Source organism: Felis catus, chromosome B3 (assembly GCF_018350175.1).
Source record: "Felis catus isolate Fca126 chromosome B3, F.catus_Fca126_mat1.0, whole genome shotgun sequence".
Classification (NCBI taxonomy): domain Eukaryota; kingdom Metazoa; phylum Chordata; class Mammalia; order Carnivora; family Felidae; genus Felis; species Felis catus.
In genome coordinates, this window is record NC_058373.1 from 136,487,431 (window position 1) to 136,507,436 (window position 20,006).

At 55.9% G+C, this 20,006-nt stretch overlaps 1 protein-coding gene across 6 annotated transcripts in view; it reads right to left on the bottom strand.

Moving 5' to 3' along the window:
• Window positions 1-20,006, bottom strand: part of PRIMA1 (proline rich membrane anchor 1) — a 62,198-nt gene that overhangs the window by 12,455 nt on the left and 29,737 nt on the right. For 5 of the 6 annotated variants that reach the window (XM_006933070.5, XM_023255983.2, XM_003987939.6 and 2 more), the window contains exon 4: window positions 4,905-5,034. In XM_006933070.5, coding sequence (XP_006933132.2) covers window positions 4,905-5,034 — 130 coding nt within the window. Of the gene's footprint in view, window positions 1-47; window positions 3,075-4,904; window positions 5,035-20,006 lie in introns of those variants that run through there. The other variant, XM_045060465.1, reaches the window with a different exon arrangement.

Sequence of the window (20,006 nt, forward strand, 5' to 3'; positions counted from 1 at the left end):
TGACATCATGACCTGAGCTGAAGTCGCATGCTTAACCAACTGAGCCACCCAGGCACCCCTTAGTAGTCCCTTCAGATACTCCTCTCTTCCCTCAGATACTCCTCTCTTCCCTTCAGATACTCTTCTCTGATTGTCATACGTGGTCCTTCCGAGGGTGGTCTGATCAATACCCTCTCCTCCCCACAGGAGGAGGTGTGTGCATTGAGGGCAGGGACTGTGCCTGAAGCACCCACCCCACGACGGAGCCCCTGTGCCAAGCACGCACGGCCCTGCTGCCTGGCCTAGCCCTTGGCAAGCATATCCATCAGCATTCATACCTCTGAGACGTGGAATGCCCTCGGGGCAATCCTCTTTGTCATCTAGGGATGGAAACAAAGGCTCAGGCGCTGGACAGAGACTTAGAGGACCCTCATTTTACAGGTAAGGGAGACAGGCCCAGGGAAGACAGCGACCTCACTGAGCTGTGCTGAGGCTGGGAATGGGGCTCAGAGGTCTGGACTCCCAGTCCCAGGTTCTTTTAACAACCCCAGGCTGTCTGATGTCATGTGCACGCCAGGCCCAGGGCGGGGTGGTGGGGAGGAGGCCTGGGGGGGGGGGGGCACAAGTGTATAGACCACCCAAGGGGTCTGGGGCTCAATCATCCTGCAGCTATGAATAAAGCTGCTCACAGCCAGCTCACGGCAGTGAGGCCACCGAAATGCAAGCTGTGTGGGCTCCCATGCTGGGGACCCGCAGAGTTTGGGGTCACTGGCAGGGGACCTGGAGGGCACTGCATGTGCTGGTCCCACCGTGAGCAACTCCCCTTCTCAGCATCTTGGTCTGGTTAACACCCATCCCCCCCGCCCCAACTTCCAAGAAACCTCTCAGGTCTGGGTGAGATGCCCCTCCTCGGGCTCCTCACCTGGGAGACCCCACTCTCAAGCACCATTTCACCCAGCACAGAGTTGGGACCTCAGGTGCATCTGTTGAGTCACAGGACGAGGTCTGATTCACTAAGTCTATGTGTAGGAAGTGCTGATTAGACCTCCCACTTCCCCCCAAGGTCGCGCCCAGTGGGGGCACCTCAGGGTGCTGCTTCTGCACCTGCTCCTGTCTCCTCCCATCCCTGCAGAGGCCTGTGGACCCTGCGGCCTGCACCCCAGATGCCAAGCCAAGCTGGCATCTCCAGAACCACCTTCCTACCCCAGCTGATTCTAGAACCATCCTCCCAGCAATCTGACTCCCAAAGGCTGTGTTGGGCCATTCACAAAGATCTCTTAGAAATCCTCCCCTAGGGACTCCAGGCTGTGAGAGTTAAAAAAAGAGCCGGGTTTATCACTGGTTTTTCCTTTTAATGGTTTTACAGTGACATGAAATGCTTTTGTTTCCTGAGAGAAAAGGCATGTTTCCAATGAATTATTAACCAAAAGGAATTGGCCGTGAGCAAGAAATCCTCCATTGACTCTGGAGAAAAATGCAGACAGACAGCTGGCTTGCACGATGCTATCTCTTACAGCCCCCGGCAGAGGTCAGCTCGGTCAGCAGTGGGGGCCGTTTGCTCTCCTCCATGGCTGTAACATGGGCTGCCTCCTTCTCCCTCCCCCAAAGGGTTAAGCCTCTCCCACGGAGTCCTTCCAGGCCAGTTCTGGAAGTGCTGGCCTCTATTTCTGTCTCCACTTGACTGTGAACGGAGCCCCCTCCTGTCACTGACTGTCCATCCTTGTGTGCCAGATGCCCTTTATGGATTATGAGGTCTGGAGGGGCAGAGGGCTGGGTCTTCATCCCAAGTCCCAGGGCTTGCCCAGAAGAGGATGGATGCAGATCACGGTGCGGATGCACATGGGACAGGGACTGTGCTGGTGTCTTTACTGCCCCCACTCACCCATTCCCTCCTCTCTCCCTGCTCTGTGCCCTGGGGGCTGATGCCTACCAGTGCCGGTCCTGGCCTCTCCTGTTCCTTGGGTGTGGCTAATGAGAGGCACGCTCAGGAGACCACCAGGGAGTCTGGAGAAAATCTGGGGTGTTTCTCCTCTTCCTTTCCTGTTTTGGGGCTCATCTCCCGCTGTTCCAAGCATAGATCCTGGTAAGCGGCCCCTCTTTTGAGTCTTGGGCTCTCCACTTCCCTAGTCCCTGTGGCACAATTTCCTCCCCTTGTCCTGGTCCTAGGGGTGCTGACCACCCCCACTGCTACTAGTCCTGGAGTGCTTCACCAGCACCATTGGCTCCCTGAACTCACCACACCCACGAAGGAGCCCCACCCACACACCTGGAAGGGAGCCCCGCCCACATTCCCTGGAAAGAAGCCCCGCCCACACTCCTGGAAGGGAGCCCCGCCCACACTCCTGGAAGGGAGCCCTGCCCACATTCCCTGGAAAGGAGCCCAGCAGATACTCCCGGAGGGAAGCCCAGCCTACGCCCCTGGAGGGGAGACCCGCCCAGATCCTGGAAGGGAGCCCGGCCCACACCTTGGAGGAATCCCCGCCTACAACCCCTGGAAGGAGCCCCGCCCACACGCCCGGAAGGGATACCCTGAGCCACGTGGCTTGAGTTCTGTGTCTCTCCAGGCACAGTATTGGGTGTGCAAGTATTCAGCTAAGAACAGATCTTAGCTGTTCCCAAGAACTCAGAGCCTGTGGGAGGGGACAGAGGGCAGACACGAGGCCCCCTCAGGCTGCTCTGAGGGGAGGTGAGGAGGCGCCCCCACACGCCTTCCTGGGAGACCCCTAGCTCCACTGAAACAAAGCCTAGCAGCTACAGCTGCCGACACTGCCACAGTCAGCTCTTAATGTCAGTTAGTTCTCCTGATGCTGCCCTCTTGCCCTCCTGACGTTGGAGCAGACAGCATGTTTTTTTAGAAGAGGTTTGGGGCAGCGGAGGAGGGACGTCCTCCAGGGGACTAGTGCCCACCCCCAGGCAGTCTACTGGTGGATGGCGTGCTCGTCCTCGCAAACATCCAGCAGCCTCATCGCCACCAGCCATGGTCAGGGCTGGGCTTTGGAGTCCTGTGGTTCTGGGTTCCAATTCTGAGTCCATTGCTCCCTGGTTATGCCATCCGGGGCAGCTCCCTTTACCCCTTTGAATCTCAGTTTCCTCGCCTATAAAACGCAGCAGATTGGAAAAAGGTGTGGCAAGGATGAACTGAGGGAATGCTGGTGAGGCCATGAGCCCCCGGCTGTGGAAGAGACACTGGATGACAGCTACTCTTTGTGATTGGTCTTCGCTTTGGACGTGACCTCACAACATGAGAGCAGGGAGCAGAAGGGGCTCCTGGCTGGGAGGCAGATCCCTGGGGCTTGGCCTGTCCACGTGGACTTCCTGGACCCGGCCCCCTGTCCTGCCCCTCCCACCAGGCCACTGGGACGCGCGCAGGCTGTTGCCTGAAAACCGCCCTTCACCCTCCGTGCCCGACCATGCATTCGTTTTAAGACTTTGAACTTGATATTTTACTCTTTCTGCTTTTCAATTATTAAAGCAAATCACATAGAACAACGGATTAAAAGGCTATGGTGAAATATTTCAGGTTTTACAATTGTTCTTAATATAGATCCCCTAACTTTGGGCCTTCGGGAATTTCCAAAACCTTTTTTAAAAATCTATGGGGCACCTGGGTGGCTCAGTGGGTTAAGGGTCCGACTCTTGGTCTTGGCTCTGGTCTTGATCTCATAATTTCATGGGTTCGAGCCCCACATTAGGCTCTGTGCTGACAGTTTGGAGCCTGATTGGAATTCTCTCTCTCTCCCCCTCGCTCTCTGCCCCTCCCCCGCTCACAGTCTCTGTCTCTCTCAAAATAAATTTTAAAACTTAAAAAAAAAAAGAAATCTATGCACAATGCCTCGGACACCTGGGCATTTTGCAACATTTCTGTTTGTCTTTTAAACTCTTTCTTCCCCCAAGGTCCTTGGGGGCTGCGGGTTGCATTTTGTTTGGAGCCTGGAGGCTCTAGCTGGAGCTGCTGTGCTGTATCTTCAGGGGGTACCGTCCACAGAATGGCCTATTCTACTATACTTAGGACCCTCAATACTCCTCAGACCCAACAATAGCCACACTCTGCGGCAGGACCCCAATTTGACAAGGGGATGGTGACTGGTAATCGCTTTGGAAGGGCAAAGTGAGTTGGTAGTCACAGAAATGACAGCGAGTATTACTGAAAGAGAGTTTGCTGTTTGGATCATTTACGACTCCCCGGGAACACTCCTCTTCATCCTCCAAAACCCAGCTTCGGTGTCACATTCGCTGAAAACCTTCTCTGAGGCATCTCAACCTCTCTCTTCCCCCCAGAGAGCATGGCTCCTCTGTCACCCTTCTTCCTCTGTCTGGAATTACCGGGACAAGGGACGCTGGGGCAGTACTCGGTGAGCACTTAACTATATGCCGCGCACTGCAGAGTAAACGTGTCGCGCGTACTCTTTACAGAAGCACGTCACCATTCCTCACAACAGTATTAGGTTGGCACGCTGTCCCCCCATTTTACAAATAGGGAAACTGAGGGCCAAAGAGGTTAAAGTGATTTCTTCCTGGTCACACCGTTTGAACTGGTATCTGAATTTCGATCTGACTCCGAAACCCAGTTCCTGCTCCAAAGCAGCATGGCGCCTCCCTCAGCCACCCTGCAAGGATCATTTCCAAACTCTACTCCTAGGCGCCCTGAGTGAGCTCCCAATGGCAGGGCCTGTGACTTCCAGATAGGGTCACTACACACACACACACACACACACACACACACACACACACATACACACGCTACACTGGGCCTGACAAGGGGCGCTCATTCAGTGTTTGCTGAAGGAAGATGGGCATTCATCATATATTCTGCTTATTAAATGCTTGACAATTCTTATAGTTTAAAAAAAGCATGATGGGTCTGGGCCGAGCAGCCCCGGCCCAGGTGGCGCCCCTTTGGGGCTCAGAGCTGGGTAAACACTCACCTTTTGATGGCTTTGTAGCAAATGATGACAAGCACAGTGAGAAACACCAGGGAGGCACAGCATACCGCGATGACGATCACCAGCCCTGACCACCAGCTTTCCTCAGCGGGGCACGAGGTAGAGTTGGGGGCTGAAAAACACAGGCACAGGCTGAGCGTCCTCTGGATGAGCGGGTGCCGGCCGTGTCACAGGTGGACGGGGGTGGTGACACCACGGTGGCCTCACCATCCTTCATTCACCAGAATGACCTGTTCTGCCGTCCCTGCCCCCACCCCGGCGGCAGGTGACATCATGGCTGGCCCCCCGCCAGGCGGGTGCTCCGAGCAGGGGTTAAGCGCTGAGCCCCGGGCCATCCATCCTCCCCTGGCATGAGCTAACTGACGGCAGGGTCAGGTTTAATTTCCCATGAAAAATAACAGAGCATCTCATTCTCTCAGTTGAGGCATTAAATCCGCTTGCTCTGAGGGTGGGGGTGGGGAGCCGGGCTCACAGGGCACACGGCGGGAGGAGGCCCGTCGATGTCAGTTTGGTAAGCTGATTTCTTCTAAGAGGCAGGCTGTCTCCCCTCTTGGATTTGGCCCACGAGGTGAGCGCCTACAGCTGTCTCAATCTGCACGGGCGGCCAAAATTTGGAAAAGTCTGTCACTGACAAAGCATCTGACTCTGGCTGCCATGGGGCCCCTCTGTCGTTACTCAATCCATGGGGTCCTTGGGGGTGATCCTGTCCTCCCTCTTGGCACCAGCTGTGTGCGGCGGACCGCAGCACTGGTGTAGACGAGGCTCACGGCAAAGCTGGTTCGCTCTTCTGAGGAAAGCAGAGACATCACACAGCCTCATCCTGGAGGCTCTGACAGGTTCAGAGACGATTGGTAAGAAGTGCCCCAAATTGCAAAAGAGAAGAGAGAGGGAGAGAGGGAGGGAAAGAGGGGGGCTGGTGAGGGTGGGAGGGAGGGACATATGGATGGACAGATATACGGACACTACTAGCTTTGGGCAGGTCTTCAAGACCTGTGACTAAATGTAAAGGGAATCAAGACACTGCCCTAGATCTGTGTCTACTTAATAACAGATACCTTCAGGGGTGCAACACTACATGGGGAATAAAGTGAATGACTTCCCAAAGGATACCATGGATGGCTTTGTCACCATCATCACCATTATTACTGATGTTGTCATAATCATCAAGGTGTAATTTACATACGGTGACTCTTACCCATCTGATGCGTGTGGTCTGATTGGCTTTGACAAATGAGTTAGCCAGCGTAAGCCACACCTCTATTGTGACGCAGAATTTTCCCATCACTGCAGAAAGTTTCCCTGTGCCTCCGTCTAGTCAATCCCTGCCCTGCAGGCAACCACTATTCTGCTTTCTAAATTTTTTTTTAATCTTTATTTTTGAAAGAGAGAGAGAGAGAGAGAGAGAGAGAGAGACAGAGTGTGAGTGGGGGAGGGGCAGAGAGAGAGAGAGAGAGAGAGAGAGAGAGAGAGAGAGAGACACAGAATTGGAAACAGGCTCCAGGCTCTGAGCTGTCAGCACAGAGCCCGATGCGGTGCTCGAACCCACAAACTGTGAGATCATGACCTGAGCCAAAGTCGGACACTTAACCGGCTAAGCCACCCAGGTGCCCCGACCACTATTCTGCTTTCTAAAATCATAGATTAGATTTGCTTGTTCTTGAAAGTCACAAAATGGATCCTGCAGTGTGTGTGTGTGTGTGTGTGTGTGTGTGTGTGTGTGTGTGTGTTTGCTCCCTTTATTTAGCAAATTTTTTTGAGATTCATCCACGTTGTTGCAAATTTCAGTAGTCCCTTCTCTTTGATGGCTGAGGGATAGTCTGCTACAGGAATAAACCACAATCTGTTTATCTGTTCACCCGCTGTGGACTCCTAGGCTCTTTCCAGGTTTGGGCTGGAAAATAAAGTTGCTATAATCACTTGCATATACGATATAGACATGTTTTCGGGTTTTCCTTGGATAAATATCTGGGAGTGGGCTCGCTGGGTCCTATGGTGCGTGCCAGTAACTTTATAAGGAGCTGCCACTCTTGTTTTCCAAAGTGCTTTTACTCTTGAGCCAGGAGAGAGGAACAAGCGAGGAGGGGTTACAGGTTCCTGAATTGTTATCAGATTGTGGCATTGCTGCCGCTGGGTGGGGAGATGCAGAAAGCCGTTATGTGCTTCACAGGGAGCAGGTGCTAAAGCCTTTAACAAATTGCAAGGTCCCCAGAGGTGGGGCTCAGATCATCACACAACCAAGCAGGTTCAGAAATGCTTCCTGAGAAATGCCCGGGACCAGGATGTCACCGAGTCACATGGCTGCCCTCAGCCAGGGTGAGATCTGGCCTTTAGAAACCCCAACACTGAAAAGATATACAATATGGAACTCAACATAGGAATAAACTCTAAGATAAGGGAAAGGAAATCCAATGGAATTCTCGTTTTCCCATGATGAATCCCTTCAGTGCTCCTCTTTTTTGGTGAGGTACCAAACACAAAATCCTTCCCCCCACTCAGTTCCTCATTTTGGGGTGTCCCTGAGTCTTCCCCAGGGTGACTCAGCACAGATCAAGGCCGGGTCTTCCCTACATGGTCACTGCAGGACACTCAGAAATGCGGCCAGATACATCGAGTCCCAACCCCAAAGGGCTCGCCTCCTTGTTATCACTGCAAAGAGAAGCAATTTTGGTTTCTGCCAATTCCACTTCAGGCTGTAACACCTCCGGGCAAGTCCCAAGGGCCATGCCTACGGCCCAAGGGGACGCTCACACCTGCCCACCAATGGCCCACAGGTGGCTGGGGCACACATCCCCAGAATGTGTTCTCAGCTGGGGGCAGCCCCCCTCCAGAGGGCACTCGGAAATATGGGGAGGGAGGCTGACGACGATTGCCACAATAACTGAGCCAAAGAGCTACAGAGGTTAGCAACAATGACCTGGAAATTCCTACAAGGTAGAATTGTCCCTCCAAAAATGCCACCAGGGCCTTTGCTGAGAAAAAATCCATCCACTGGAAACAGAAGAGTTGATTCCAAACCTCATTTGCAATTTGAGAGTTAATTTCAGAGCACCTCTTTTGATGCTCCTCACATTCGTTGGTAATGAGGTGGGGATTTCCTCCTTGCTTATGTTTTTCAAACACAGTTGATACAGAAAACAGGGAGACTCGAGAGGGTCCTTATGGGGAGGGCCCCCTATATCCTTCAGCAGGGCATGTGGGGAAACTACTCAAGGCAAAAAGCTAACAGATATGAAAAAGAGGGAGGTATTTTGTGAATCCAGTCCAAAGCATACATCTTGGATTTTACCAAGAAAACAGCTCTTGTGTTCAAAGAATGCATCCCTATTTATCCCTGCCCCAGTCATTCTTTTTGCATTAGAAAGGATCAGGGACTCTCAGAGCTGGATCATTTCCGCAAAGGGAGAAATACTGACCCTCGGGATCAAGAAGCAGCTTTCTCAGGGGCCGGGGTCAGGACACCAGGCTCTGGGCTGCAGTCCAGGTCTGATCCTGCCTAAACGTCCTTCCCATTGGTGTGGCCAGCACTCCTTTGCAGATGTGATCAGCTTACCACGCGAGCAGACTGATGGTGCATATTTGAGAAGATGGCATCATGAAGGTGCTCATTCGTTCGTTCGTTCGTTCGTTCATCCACCAACCATCTGCTATCAACCCTCTGTGCCTGGCACCATGCTAGGAGCTGGGAGCACAAATATGGATTCAGTAGAAACTGTGCCCTTACCAGGTCTGGTATGAGCCACCCCGTGGATCACTGCAGAGCTGGCTGAGACCTGGTCGCCTCGCTCAAGCCGCCCGCAGGCTCCAAGAGGGGACCAGACGCGTAGATTTGCTAATGTGCACAAGGTGAGGGTGATCGGTGGCTGAGGAGAGGAGGCCATTTGGTGCTAAGGATTAAGGGGGAGGGCCATGTCCCTGAGAGGCAGGTGATCAGACCGGGGAGGCTGAGGCAGGACCTGAGGCTGTGGAGCTCCGCCCCCTCCGACACGCCCCCTTGCTCGTGGCCAAGACTCTGCAAACACTGACAGAAAGGCGGCAGCTGTCATGACCTCTCCGGGGTACCCCCTCTCCTGGGACTCAGTAAGGCTCTGTCTGCTGTATACATTAACCACTCCTGACGCCTGTAAAGATGATAAAAGTGGCAACTAGAGAACAGTGGAGAACCACCCAGGCTCCGTTTTGCTTTATCAAAGGAGCCGCTGTCGTTTCAGTCAAGAGATGCGTCATTAAGAACTTACATTCGGGACCTCTGCTTTCTAGCAAGACACAGCAACGGGGCCAGATTTGCCCCCCACCCCTACACAGACACCACAAACATCTCAAAAATATACCAATACATACAGCGATGGCTTTCAAAATAGTGGACATCAAGGCAACAGAAGGCAGCGATCTCTGAAGAACAAGAAACAAAAGAAGGGAGTTGTGGCTGCCCCCGCTGGCTGCCCGAGAGTCTGCAAAGAGCGACCGGAAGGGAGAAGCCAGCGGGGCCCGGACCACTGGGTGAGTGGGGGAGACGGAGCTGAGAGTTCGGGGAGTGAGCAGGACAGCGGAGATGGCTCGGCAGGGAGCTTCCGGAGGAGGGGAGGAGGCACGTAAGGAAATCCACCAGGGAGTGTATAATTACACGTGTGGCAAGCGCTAGGAAAGAGATGAAAAGGAGGCCGAGACGCCCCCGCACCTCGTGCAAGTGTCTGGAGAAGCGGCTGCGGACGGGGGAGCTGAGAACGTGCCCGTCCGAACGGCATCAGGGAGCCTGCGCAGACCAACGAGATTCCCGCGGGCTGGCGGCCCCGCGCCACAGAGGAGCCGGGTGAGGCCAGGGGGCCCCCCAGGCGCTCTCGGGGACCAGTGCCTTCCCTGCGTCGCTTGCGGGTTCTTGTGACCGTCAGATGAGACGGCGGAGGCAGGGTTCCCGAGGGTACAGCTGAGCACCGATTCCAAGGTACACGATCCGTGACGACAGGGCAGAGCCCACTGATACACCCCTTGGGGAGTGGGGAGACCGAGGCCACACAGCCAGCGGAGCCATCAAGATGTGAACCCAGACGCGCCTTGGCCGGCACTCACGGCCAACTCAACGCATACGTGCCAAGGGGAAGCTGCCGCTTCTGTCTCCTTGCCGGCTGTACGCAGAAGATGCCTGAGGGACCGGAGGGTACCGAGCGGGGCGTGAATGAATCAAGGGGACAGCAAGCAGTGTGGCAACAATTCAGTTTTGCAAGATATTTTCCAACGGTTCCCAGAAGAAGGGAGATACAGTCCCGTCCTCCGTTTTGACACTTTACCTATGGTGAGATGGAGTCTGTGGATTTATCCGCGGCTCGATCTCTTGACCCCGAATGTGGCCCCCTGGGGCGTCCAGCCACTCGCCCGCATGGCTCCTTGTCTCTTGAGTACAGCCTGAGCGCCCGCTACAGCTGGTGATACCATGGGCACGCACTGGGCCTCTGCCCAGGCTGCCTCTGCAGTTTCCTGACCGACCCCTCGGCGCTGAAATGTCAGCCTCCTGACCTGGCCTGGGTTGTGGTCGGGGAGGAGATGGGGCCCACGGTGGCCTTCCGCTGCCTGGTGCTGGCAGCCGTGCTATCAGCCCATCAGTGGGTCACAACCGCTGAGCACAGGCTTGTCAAGGGTCCCCTGAGCTGTGACCCGCTTCCTCCGAGGGGCTGATGTCCATGAACTTGCTTCCCAACCACAGGACACGTGCAGCCACTACCGTGGGGAACTGGCCGGACGCTGGCCCGGGCCTCGCTCACACAGCCCCGCTCCAACGGACAGCCTCCTGGCACAGCTGGGGGGGGGGGTCCCTTTCTGTCCTTTCTGTACCACGCCCTCTCGCCCACAGGAAGGAACTTGAGGACGCTGTGCAGCCGTCTGGGAACATACACATACCGGGAAGCTCTGGAGAGCGTTTCCGAGCTGCTCACTCCCTGCCCCTGCCTCAGCCTACTCACGTAAAGCACCGCTGGTTTATGGGGCTCGTGAGGACGGTGAGGGGTCCAGGAGCTTTGCTGAACATTCATGTGGCAGCAGAATCCATTTCATGTGGACAAAGGAGGGTGCTGAGCTCAGAGGAGGGGAGGAACGGAGGGGCACACCTGTCCCCACACCTCAGCCCTGCCTTAGGTCCTGCCCCCGGGGCCCACGAAGGACACGGGTTCTCAGAAGTTCCTTCGTGGCTGAAAGCCCTTTCCCTGCCTCTGCCTCGGTGTCCCCAGCCCTGCCGTGGAAGGAGGGGGTATGGGGCGGCCTCCTCCCCCACCCCCCGCCCCCACACAGAGCCCATTGTCTCCGGAACACAAGGGGCCGACTCAGCCCGCTGCCGTATCCATTCATGGGCACAGGGCATCCACGGGGAGGCCTGTGCCAGGGGCGTCCACCCTCCCAGGCAGGCCAGCTTGGGTGTGGGGCCGCTCATCTCCCGCCCTGAAGGTGCCAGAGTGTGTTGGCCGGACTTTACGGCCACAAATACAAGATCGGACCTTGGCACCCTATGCAAACCTCTGAAATAAACCCCCATTTCTGGAGAAAAAAGTCTCCTCTGGAGTTGTTCCCGATGAAAACAGCAAGCATGTGCACCTCAGAATGAAGGGGGTCGGGGGGGCCTCCCCCCTTTCTTTGCCGGAATCTGGTTCAGGCTTTGGGTACGGTACAGTCTTCCCAATCCCCCCCCCCCCCCGAGGCCGGAGGTTCCTCTACGTCCCCCACCCTCCACAGGGCTCAGGCTCCGGGGAGGCGTGTCCAGCCCAGAGGTGTGTTTTCCATGCTGTGAGCCGGGCTCAGTCATCCCAGCCCTCCTGCCCCTAACTGCTTCAGAGGTGGGCACATCATCAGATCTGGCCAAAGACACGAGAGGAAGAGTCTGCAGCGGCTTCCTGAACGGTCTCCTTGCTGTTAAGGGAGAAGCACGGGAAGAGAAAGGCCTCTTGTTCTCTTGGACGCTGCCATGTGCTTCTTTACCCCTAAACAGAGTGGCTTTGGGGGGCTGAGGGTGCTGGGGTGCAGGGTGGGTGGGTTGCAATGTGAACCAGGACAGCCATGTGGCTTCAAGGGGCAACACGTGAGCAGAGACTGGGACTTGATAAGGAGGTTCATCACACAGCTACCTGGGGGAAGAGCCGAAGCAAAGGCCCTGAGGCCAGTGGGAGCTTGGCATGTCTGAAGACCAGCCAGGAGGCCCGTGCGGCTGGGATGAAGCAGGCAAGGGAAGGACGGAGGAGACGAGAAGGGTTTGGGCTTTTACACTGAGAAACGAGGTGCCAGTTGTGGGTGTGGAGGGGGGGCGGTCAGGTCTGACTTGCATGTCGGCTCATCACTCTGTTTAGAGTGGACACACGCATGCACGCGGTAGGGTGGCACAGTGTGGGAAGCTGCGAGGTCATTGCCAGTAGCCCCGGACAGAGAGGATGATGGCTCGGATCGGGGTCAGCAGCGGAGGCGGGGAGAAAGGGTGGATTCTGGATACTTCCGGAAGGTCGAGTGCATGGAAATGTGGGTGTGCGTGTGTAAGAGAGAAGAATTAAAGGTGACTGAGCAGGTGGAAGGATGGAGCTGCCACCAACGATGGGGAAGGCCAAGGCAGGGCAGGCCTGCTGGGTGTGCAGATCGGGAGTGAGGACTGACAATCCCATCACACCCCAAGAGAGACGGCGAGCAAGCAGCAGATTCTGAGTTCAGAACCAAGCCTCAGCTGGAGGCATAAACCTGGGAGCTGTCAGCACCCCGCCCTGAGACCACCAAGTGCGGGAGCACAGACGGAGCAGAGAAGAGGGTCGGACTTGAACCCTGGGGCACCTCCATGTAGAGGCCAAGGACAGAGGAGGCTGGGAAGAGAAGCCAGCAAGGATGGGCGGGGTTGGGGGGGGGCCCAAGGTGATGGGGAGTCCTGTAGCCAGGTCAGGGAAGAACACGGAGGAGGAGGAGGGGGCGGTCAGCTGTGTCCACTGCAGCTGACAGATGGGCAAATGCGACAGGACTGAGAGCCAACTGCTAGATGGAGCAACATGGCAGCACCATTGCCCATGCAGAGGCGGTGTTGGGGGACCGGTGGAGGAAGTCTGAGTGGGGCCATTTAAGAGAGAACAGCAATTACGCACAGCTTGTTGGTGGAACCTTGATGCCAAGGGGAGCAGAACAGGGAGCTACAGCTGAGGGGACAGGTGGTGGCCATGGAAGGATTTTAAGATGGGAGATGGAATGTGTGTGTGCACGCACCTGTGCAGGTGAGTGTGCGCGTATGCTGGGTGTGACCCAGGAGAGGGTGAGTCCCCGTACACGGGCCCCCGATGTGTAGGAAAGGTGAGAGGAGAGTGTGTGGGTGGGTGAGCGGGTGGGGTCGGTGGCTGCTTCTTTCTTTCCTTCCAACAAGTGTCAGTTGTCTGAGCGAAGCAGGAAGCGAGGTCAGCAGCTGAGTGAGAATGGGGGAGGTGTTGGGCCTCCGTGGGGCAGGGAAGGTGTGAACTGGTGTTCTAGAGGGCAGGCGAGCAAATGGACTGGGGCAGGGAGGTGCATGGGGGGCAGTGGGCTTCAGGCTGTGAACCTGAGGTGAGAGTCCAGTCTGGGGCCAGTCTTTTCAGCCCAACCACCTTCAGCTGCCGGGGACCGGGCGAGGGGGGCAGGACGGGTTCCCCCACGGTGTGTGATGACGCGGGGGCCGGGAAGGGGGTTGCCGTGTGCCCAGGGGGTGTGTGCAGTGCCGGGCCGGAAGGGGAAATGATTCGTGAAGGTGCCCAACTTCACTCGGGCAGGCGGTCAAGCTGGGATCTGAACCCAGACATCTGGTCCCAGGGCCGACACACAATTGCTACACAGACAAAAACAAGGAAGCAGATCCAGGCCTGGCTCCAGACCGTGGAAAGACACGCTTGGGACAAACAGACAGGGTCACGTGGAGGGATTGATGCCATGCACAGAAAGGGATCATGGGTGTCACCCTGGGCATCAGGGAAGCTTCTGTTAAGCTGAGCCCTACCGGGTGGGCAAGCGGGGGCAGCCCTACGGAAAGGTCCTACGTGGGTTGGCCTAGGCCAGCCGGGGAAGGAAAGGGGGTGCGGGCGGTTGGCACCCAAGCCTCCCTGCTCCACCTCCCCCCCCCCACCCCCCCCCCCACCGCTGCAGCCCCGGTGAGGGGCTCCGCGCCTTTCCATCTGTGACTCCCAGCCTGTTGCCCGAGCTCCACGGGACACTCACTTCTCTGATTTATTTATTTCTGCCTAACATCCCGGGCACGGAGCCCAGCGTGGTGGCAGTGTGGCTGCTTATCATCAAGGACGCTGTTCTCAGGCCCGACTCCTGAGGGGGGCATTTAAAAAAAAAAAAAAAAAACCCAATACATTATTAATAATTGTCTCCATCATTCCCGTGCCTAATTAGGAAAGGAAAATTATGAATCGGTTTCGGTCTCCATGGTGGGGGCGGCCACGGCTTTTCCTGATGCGAGGGAGAGATCTGGGCAGAGGCCGGGGCAGGAGCCGAGAACAGCAGGCCGCTGCCTGGTGCCATTAATTATGCTTCTGGCGGCGAGTGCAGAACACCCCTCCCCTTGTTCCTTGGCCAAACAGCCCTCTTCGTGAGGCTCCTTCAGGCCAGGACTTGTTACTCAACAGCACCCTTCGTTTTTAGTTGCTGCGATCCATCCTTTCTCTGTTCCTTGCTCTGGGGGACCCTCCCCAGATCTGCCGAGCCTCCTGTTCCCACCCAGGGCTGCGGACGCACCGCTGTCCAGACGGCCCACACGCGCCAGCTTCGGAACACCGCGGACGTGACGAGATGGTGCCGCATCGGGACAGCCCTGGGTGACCCCCGGAGCCCACCCTCATTGCCCTGGCCCTGACTCCTCACCCTTCGCGGACCCATCCACTCGCTCACTCGTATCTGCGAAGAGCCTACTCTGTGTGGCGCCTGCACTGACCTAGGTACTGGGGACAAGAGGGTCAGCGAAACAGAACAGGGACCCTGCCCTCACGATGCTTACAGTCTACCGGAGAATGGACACGGATTCAGTAATCACTAGGTAAATGCTTACAGCGATTCCTGTCTCCCCAAGGCTCTTGGTTGTGCCTGTGCCTTAGGGACAAAGAGCAGGGCACCACAAAGCAAAACACGGAGACGCCGCAGGTTGACTGAGAATAATGAGCTTGCCTTTCTTTGTGAGAGGCTCATGACCTTGGGATGGGAAAAAGCTCCCGAGGGCGTGTATTAAATGCTCAGCAGCGCCCCGCAGCTCATGGATACCGAGTATCAACTAAATTGATACAGTATATCAGATGGTGAATTCCTTTCTTCCCTTCCAGAGGGCACTTAATACATGATGGGGCCTCAAGAGTGCCTGGTCAGGTAGAGCCTTCTCCGTCTAAACAGCTGTAACCATGTTGAAGAGGGATGCAGCACCAACTCTGAGCCCCAGGCCAAACCCCGCCCACCACCTGCTTTGGGAAGAAAGTTTTGTTGGAACACAGACACGCCCACGTGTGCATATGTGGTCATGGCTGCTTTCTGGCTGCGTGGCTCTGCAGAGCCTAAATTATTTACCATCTGGCCTTTTACAGAAACAAAGTGTCTTATTTCTACCTAACTTGGGGTGATCTTAACCTGAGATTACTAGACAAGCTTAGGAGAGTGACCCGAGAGCATCCTGCAAGGATACCCCACTGGCATCTTGCAAGTAAACATTTCACTCCTTCTCTATTATTTTTCAGAAGGGCGCTTCACTCCAAACGTCATACCAATGGCTTGCTGGGAGGTCTCGAGGCACGTGCCTCAGGTTCTGTCCAGTCTGAGATTTTAGCAATGGCACCGTGAGGAGACAGCAGAAGCACAGAGGACAGACAGACCCGAGTTTGGATCCCGACTTGGGCAGACCACACATGCCAAGTGACCGTAGATAAAGCACTGAAATTGCACAAGCCCCCCATCCATTCCTTGGAACATTGGTGGAGAGGATCAGCTGTAGTCATGTGCCAAGTATCACCCCGGGGGTTACAAGAACGCCTTCTCCCAATGGTAGAGGCAATGACACTGGGCAGATTTAGGACTGATATCCCTGGGAACTGTCTACACTCTTCAACTGTCCAACAGTGGAACAGGCTGGTTTCTAAGGCAGGTAGGGCCCGCCGCTTTGGTGTCAGCCTCCAAGACTCTTTCTGGCTCCCAATCTGATAAGAAGCTTAGCTGTGGGACAGGCAGCTCCCGCCATTCCTGGGGCGGCGGTTTCAGGCACACGAGAGAGCCGCGGGCCCCTCCTCTCTCCCACCGATCCCTTGTGGGGCAGCCCGGGGGCTTTTTGTTTGTTTGGCACTCAGCATCTTTGGCAGCTACCCCACTCTGTCTTGGCCATGGAGGTGCGCACTGTAAGGTGGGGTGCTTCCCACCTGTGCTGGGCTGCAAGGGAATGTGCAGCTACACTTGACTCTCCCGGGCCCCTGGAGCCCTTCTTTGGACGGCTGCCTCCGGGCTGCTGGAGTGGATAGGCACGAGGCGGGGAGCCTGGAAGTTTACTCCCCCATACCTCGGACAGTCCCTGACCAGTGACCAACAGGGGCTAGACGGGACAGTCTGGCTCCCTGCGGCTGGCTGGGAGCAATGGTAGAGCGTAAGCGGTCCTCCAGACCCCCCCCCCCCACCCCCCCACCCGGATCGCGCTCAGGCCTCCCGGACTCTCACTTGGCTTCCTGCCCTTCCCTGTCCCATATCTTCCGTTGCCTTCCAGTTTCCTCTGGGATCGCTGGCTCTGAGGACAGGTTCCACGTCAAGAACCGTAGGCATCAGGTCGCCAAGTTGCAAAGGATCCTGCCCTGCTTTCTCAAGCATCGAATAGATGAAATTACATCCCTATGAGGTTCCTGTGAGCTTTCTATGTTCCAGATTCCTTCCCAGAACCACCTTTTGCGATCTCTCCAGACAGAGCCTAGGTCCTGTTTTTAAAGGTCCCTGCTGGCTTAAGCTAAGAATGATTTTTGTCCAGCTTGTGACCCAAAAGGGATGGGGACACAGCTGAGAAAAATCACTACTGCTTAGTTGATCTTTGTTAAGAAAGAAAGAGAGAAAGAGAGAGAGAGAGGGAGGGAGGGAGGGAGGGAGGGAGGAAGGAAGGAAGGAAAGAAAGGAGAGGAGAGGAGAGGAAGGAGAGGAGAGGAAGAAAGGGAAGGGAGAAGAAAGAAAGAAAGAAAGAAAGAAAGAAAGAAAGAAAGAAAGAAAGAAAGAAAGAAAGAAAGAAAAGGAAGGGAGGGAGGGAGGGAGGGAGGGAGGGAGGGAGGGAGGAAGGAAGGAAGGAAGGAAGGAAGGAAGGAAGGAAGGAAGGAAGGAAGAGGAATGTGAAATGTGTGTGGCTTCGGGACAAAACCATATATTAAAGAGGGAAACAAACCCATACCAACGGTCCATGGCTGCACTATGATATATATAAAACATGCGACTACTTTAAATGTAAATTAATTAAAACGAACTGAATTAAAAATCCAATAGCCACATGTCACTGACGGCTACCACACGGGACAGCACGGACATAGATCATTTCCACCATCGCAGCAGGTTGCGTGGATGGAGCTGGGCCAGGCGAGGAGAGGGGAGACGCTCTGCTTCCCTTTCTAAAAAGGCAGCAAGACTAGTTTGGTGCCCCCCCCCCCCCCCCCCGAAAGCGAAGCAAGAGCCACAAACCTGCTGACACAGATGTTTCCAAAGCACCTCCCTCTGAGGTCCTTTTATGCTCATATCCCCTCCCACCAAAAAGGGCGAGGCGGGGACTATTAGCGCCATTTTCTAGGTAATGAAACTGAGGATTCCTAGGGCCAAAGAGGCCAAGTCACCGAGCTGCCCAAGAAGGGACAGAGTCACAGCTTGTGAGCGATAAGGCTGCTGGGGCCACTGCTGGGGCGGCCGGGAGGGTGCTGGGGCACGGTATGACACCACGGGCACCCCGTGAGTATGCAGGGCACGTTCCGTTCTAACGCCGAGGGCACCCTGTAAGTTTGCGGAGGCGAGTTCTAATGCCACGCTCGGCGCAAAGGCTCGCTCCTTTTATAGCCACAAGGCTTGGTGAGTAGACCGACACCCGCAATCCAAAAAGTGGCCGCTGTGTCTCTGAGATGACTGATAACCAAGCAGAAGACCGCTCCCGGCTGCACCCCCTGTGATGACTGCGGGTGTCACTGCGGCGAAATGGGGCCAAGTCTGAGGCCCAGAGACCCCGCAGCCGCGCTACCCGTGGACAAGCCTGTCCAAGGGACGGGGCGTGCTGAGACTGGGCAGAAGGTCCCGACCTGGCAACAAGCTCCTGTCTGGGAATTTCCTTCTCTTTCTGGACGAGCGGCTCGCTCCAAAGGGCCACACAACCTGGCTTCCGGCGTTGTCTTGGAAACCCTTTGAACTTTTGCAAGCACTTCATCAATCTGGACCTCGAATGCCCATCTGCCAAACGAAAGTGATGACCTTAGAGCAGCGGGGTCCCTCAGCCTCGGCACTGCTGACATTTTGGGCTGGATCATTCTTGCTGTGGGCAGCTGGCCTGTGCCCTGTGGGCTGGCGGGCAGCATTCCTGGCTTCTACCCACTAGATGCCAGCAGCTCCCCTCTCCCGACCGTGGTGCCCAAATGTTCCCCGGGGAGCAAAACCTCCCACTTGCAAACCGGGGCCCTGGAAGGTCTCCAGCGCTCCTCCCTGGCTCCTACACTTGGTGCAGAGACGATGCCTCCCACGCGCGCACAGCCAGTGGTGCAGACCTGACTCAGCTCCCAGAGTGCACCTCACCGACCCCAGCCAGCGACTCAAGGAGTTAAGCCTGACGGCCTTCCAGCTGGAACCGACGATTCCAGGCCAGTTGCCTCCACGCTGACCCCCCACCCCCACCCCCGCCAACCCCGCCAACTGCTCAGAGTTTCCACGGCGGAACTGCCTGGAACAGGGTCCAAGAAGAGTCGAATGCCTTACTTCGCAGGCATCCACAATTCTCTCTGCCAAAGCAGGAGACAATGTGCCTTTGCCACCCACAGGCCAGTTCATTCTCCATCCGAGAACAAGGAGCCCTTTTACTCTCCGGAGGGGCAGGGGGCAGGCCAACATCTCTTCCAGGAAACGGTGGCCTTTGGCCTGGGTGGCTGGCAAGGCTGACACAGAACTGGGGAGCAGGGAACAGGCACTGCTCATATTGCCCTGTTTTCTTGGTGGGAGAAGGGGCTGTGCTCGGAGGACGCTCCTCTGACCCGCCTGGTAGAACGGCATCATCTTTCCCTGGGGGGAAGCCCAACAATAGGGGCCCTTCTCACAGGCCCCTGGAACCGACCCTGGCCCGACTGCAGGGATGGTCCCGCCCTCTCCCCTCGTGATATAAATGGAAAGCACTTTGGAGCATGGCTTCTCTGACCCGCTCCGAATGCCAGGGCAGGAGGCCAAACGCGTTCAGTCCCGTCGTGCGACCCGGGAACATCTTTGCCGTGGTAAAAAGACGCCAGGACGGCCACCTACCTACACGGTCACGTCACCCTCACCTACGTTCATGCAAAACGCCACACCTCTGGCCCGGGCCTGCCAGGCTGTTTCTGAGCCTTCACTAGTGTTTGTTATTTGTCATCCACGGGCAGACAAGCAAATGCCCGAGGTTCCAGAAAACTTTATGGAGGAATAGCTTTCCATTTTCAAAATATTTCAAGGAGCTTAATAGGAACATAATGGTAATAACAGCAGCCCCCTTTGCTACGTACCTGTCGAGCCACACTGCGTGCACGCGTATTACGTGATTTAAGTCTCCCGCTCCGTCAGGAGACGTGGATGTCACTGTCCCCACTTACAGAAGAGAGGACAAACTCTGTGAGGAAAAGTCGGCAGAGAAGCCAGCATTCCAGGGCAATCGGATGCCAAAGTCCATCCTCCTCGTCCCCTGTCCTACTGCAAATCTGGTAAAGACCACCGTTAACTAGATTTTACTGGCAGAGCACCTTGGCCCAACTGGGAGAACAGATTCTAACATTGCCTGGAGATGCTGTGACCTCTAACCTGTGGCCTCTGTGAAGGTGTCCCTAGCCGTGCCCCCAGGCTTCTCCAGCCCTTGAGTTAATCCTCTTGAGGGCAGGACATCCTCAGCAAAAGAGTCTGTGA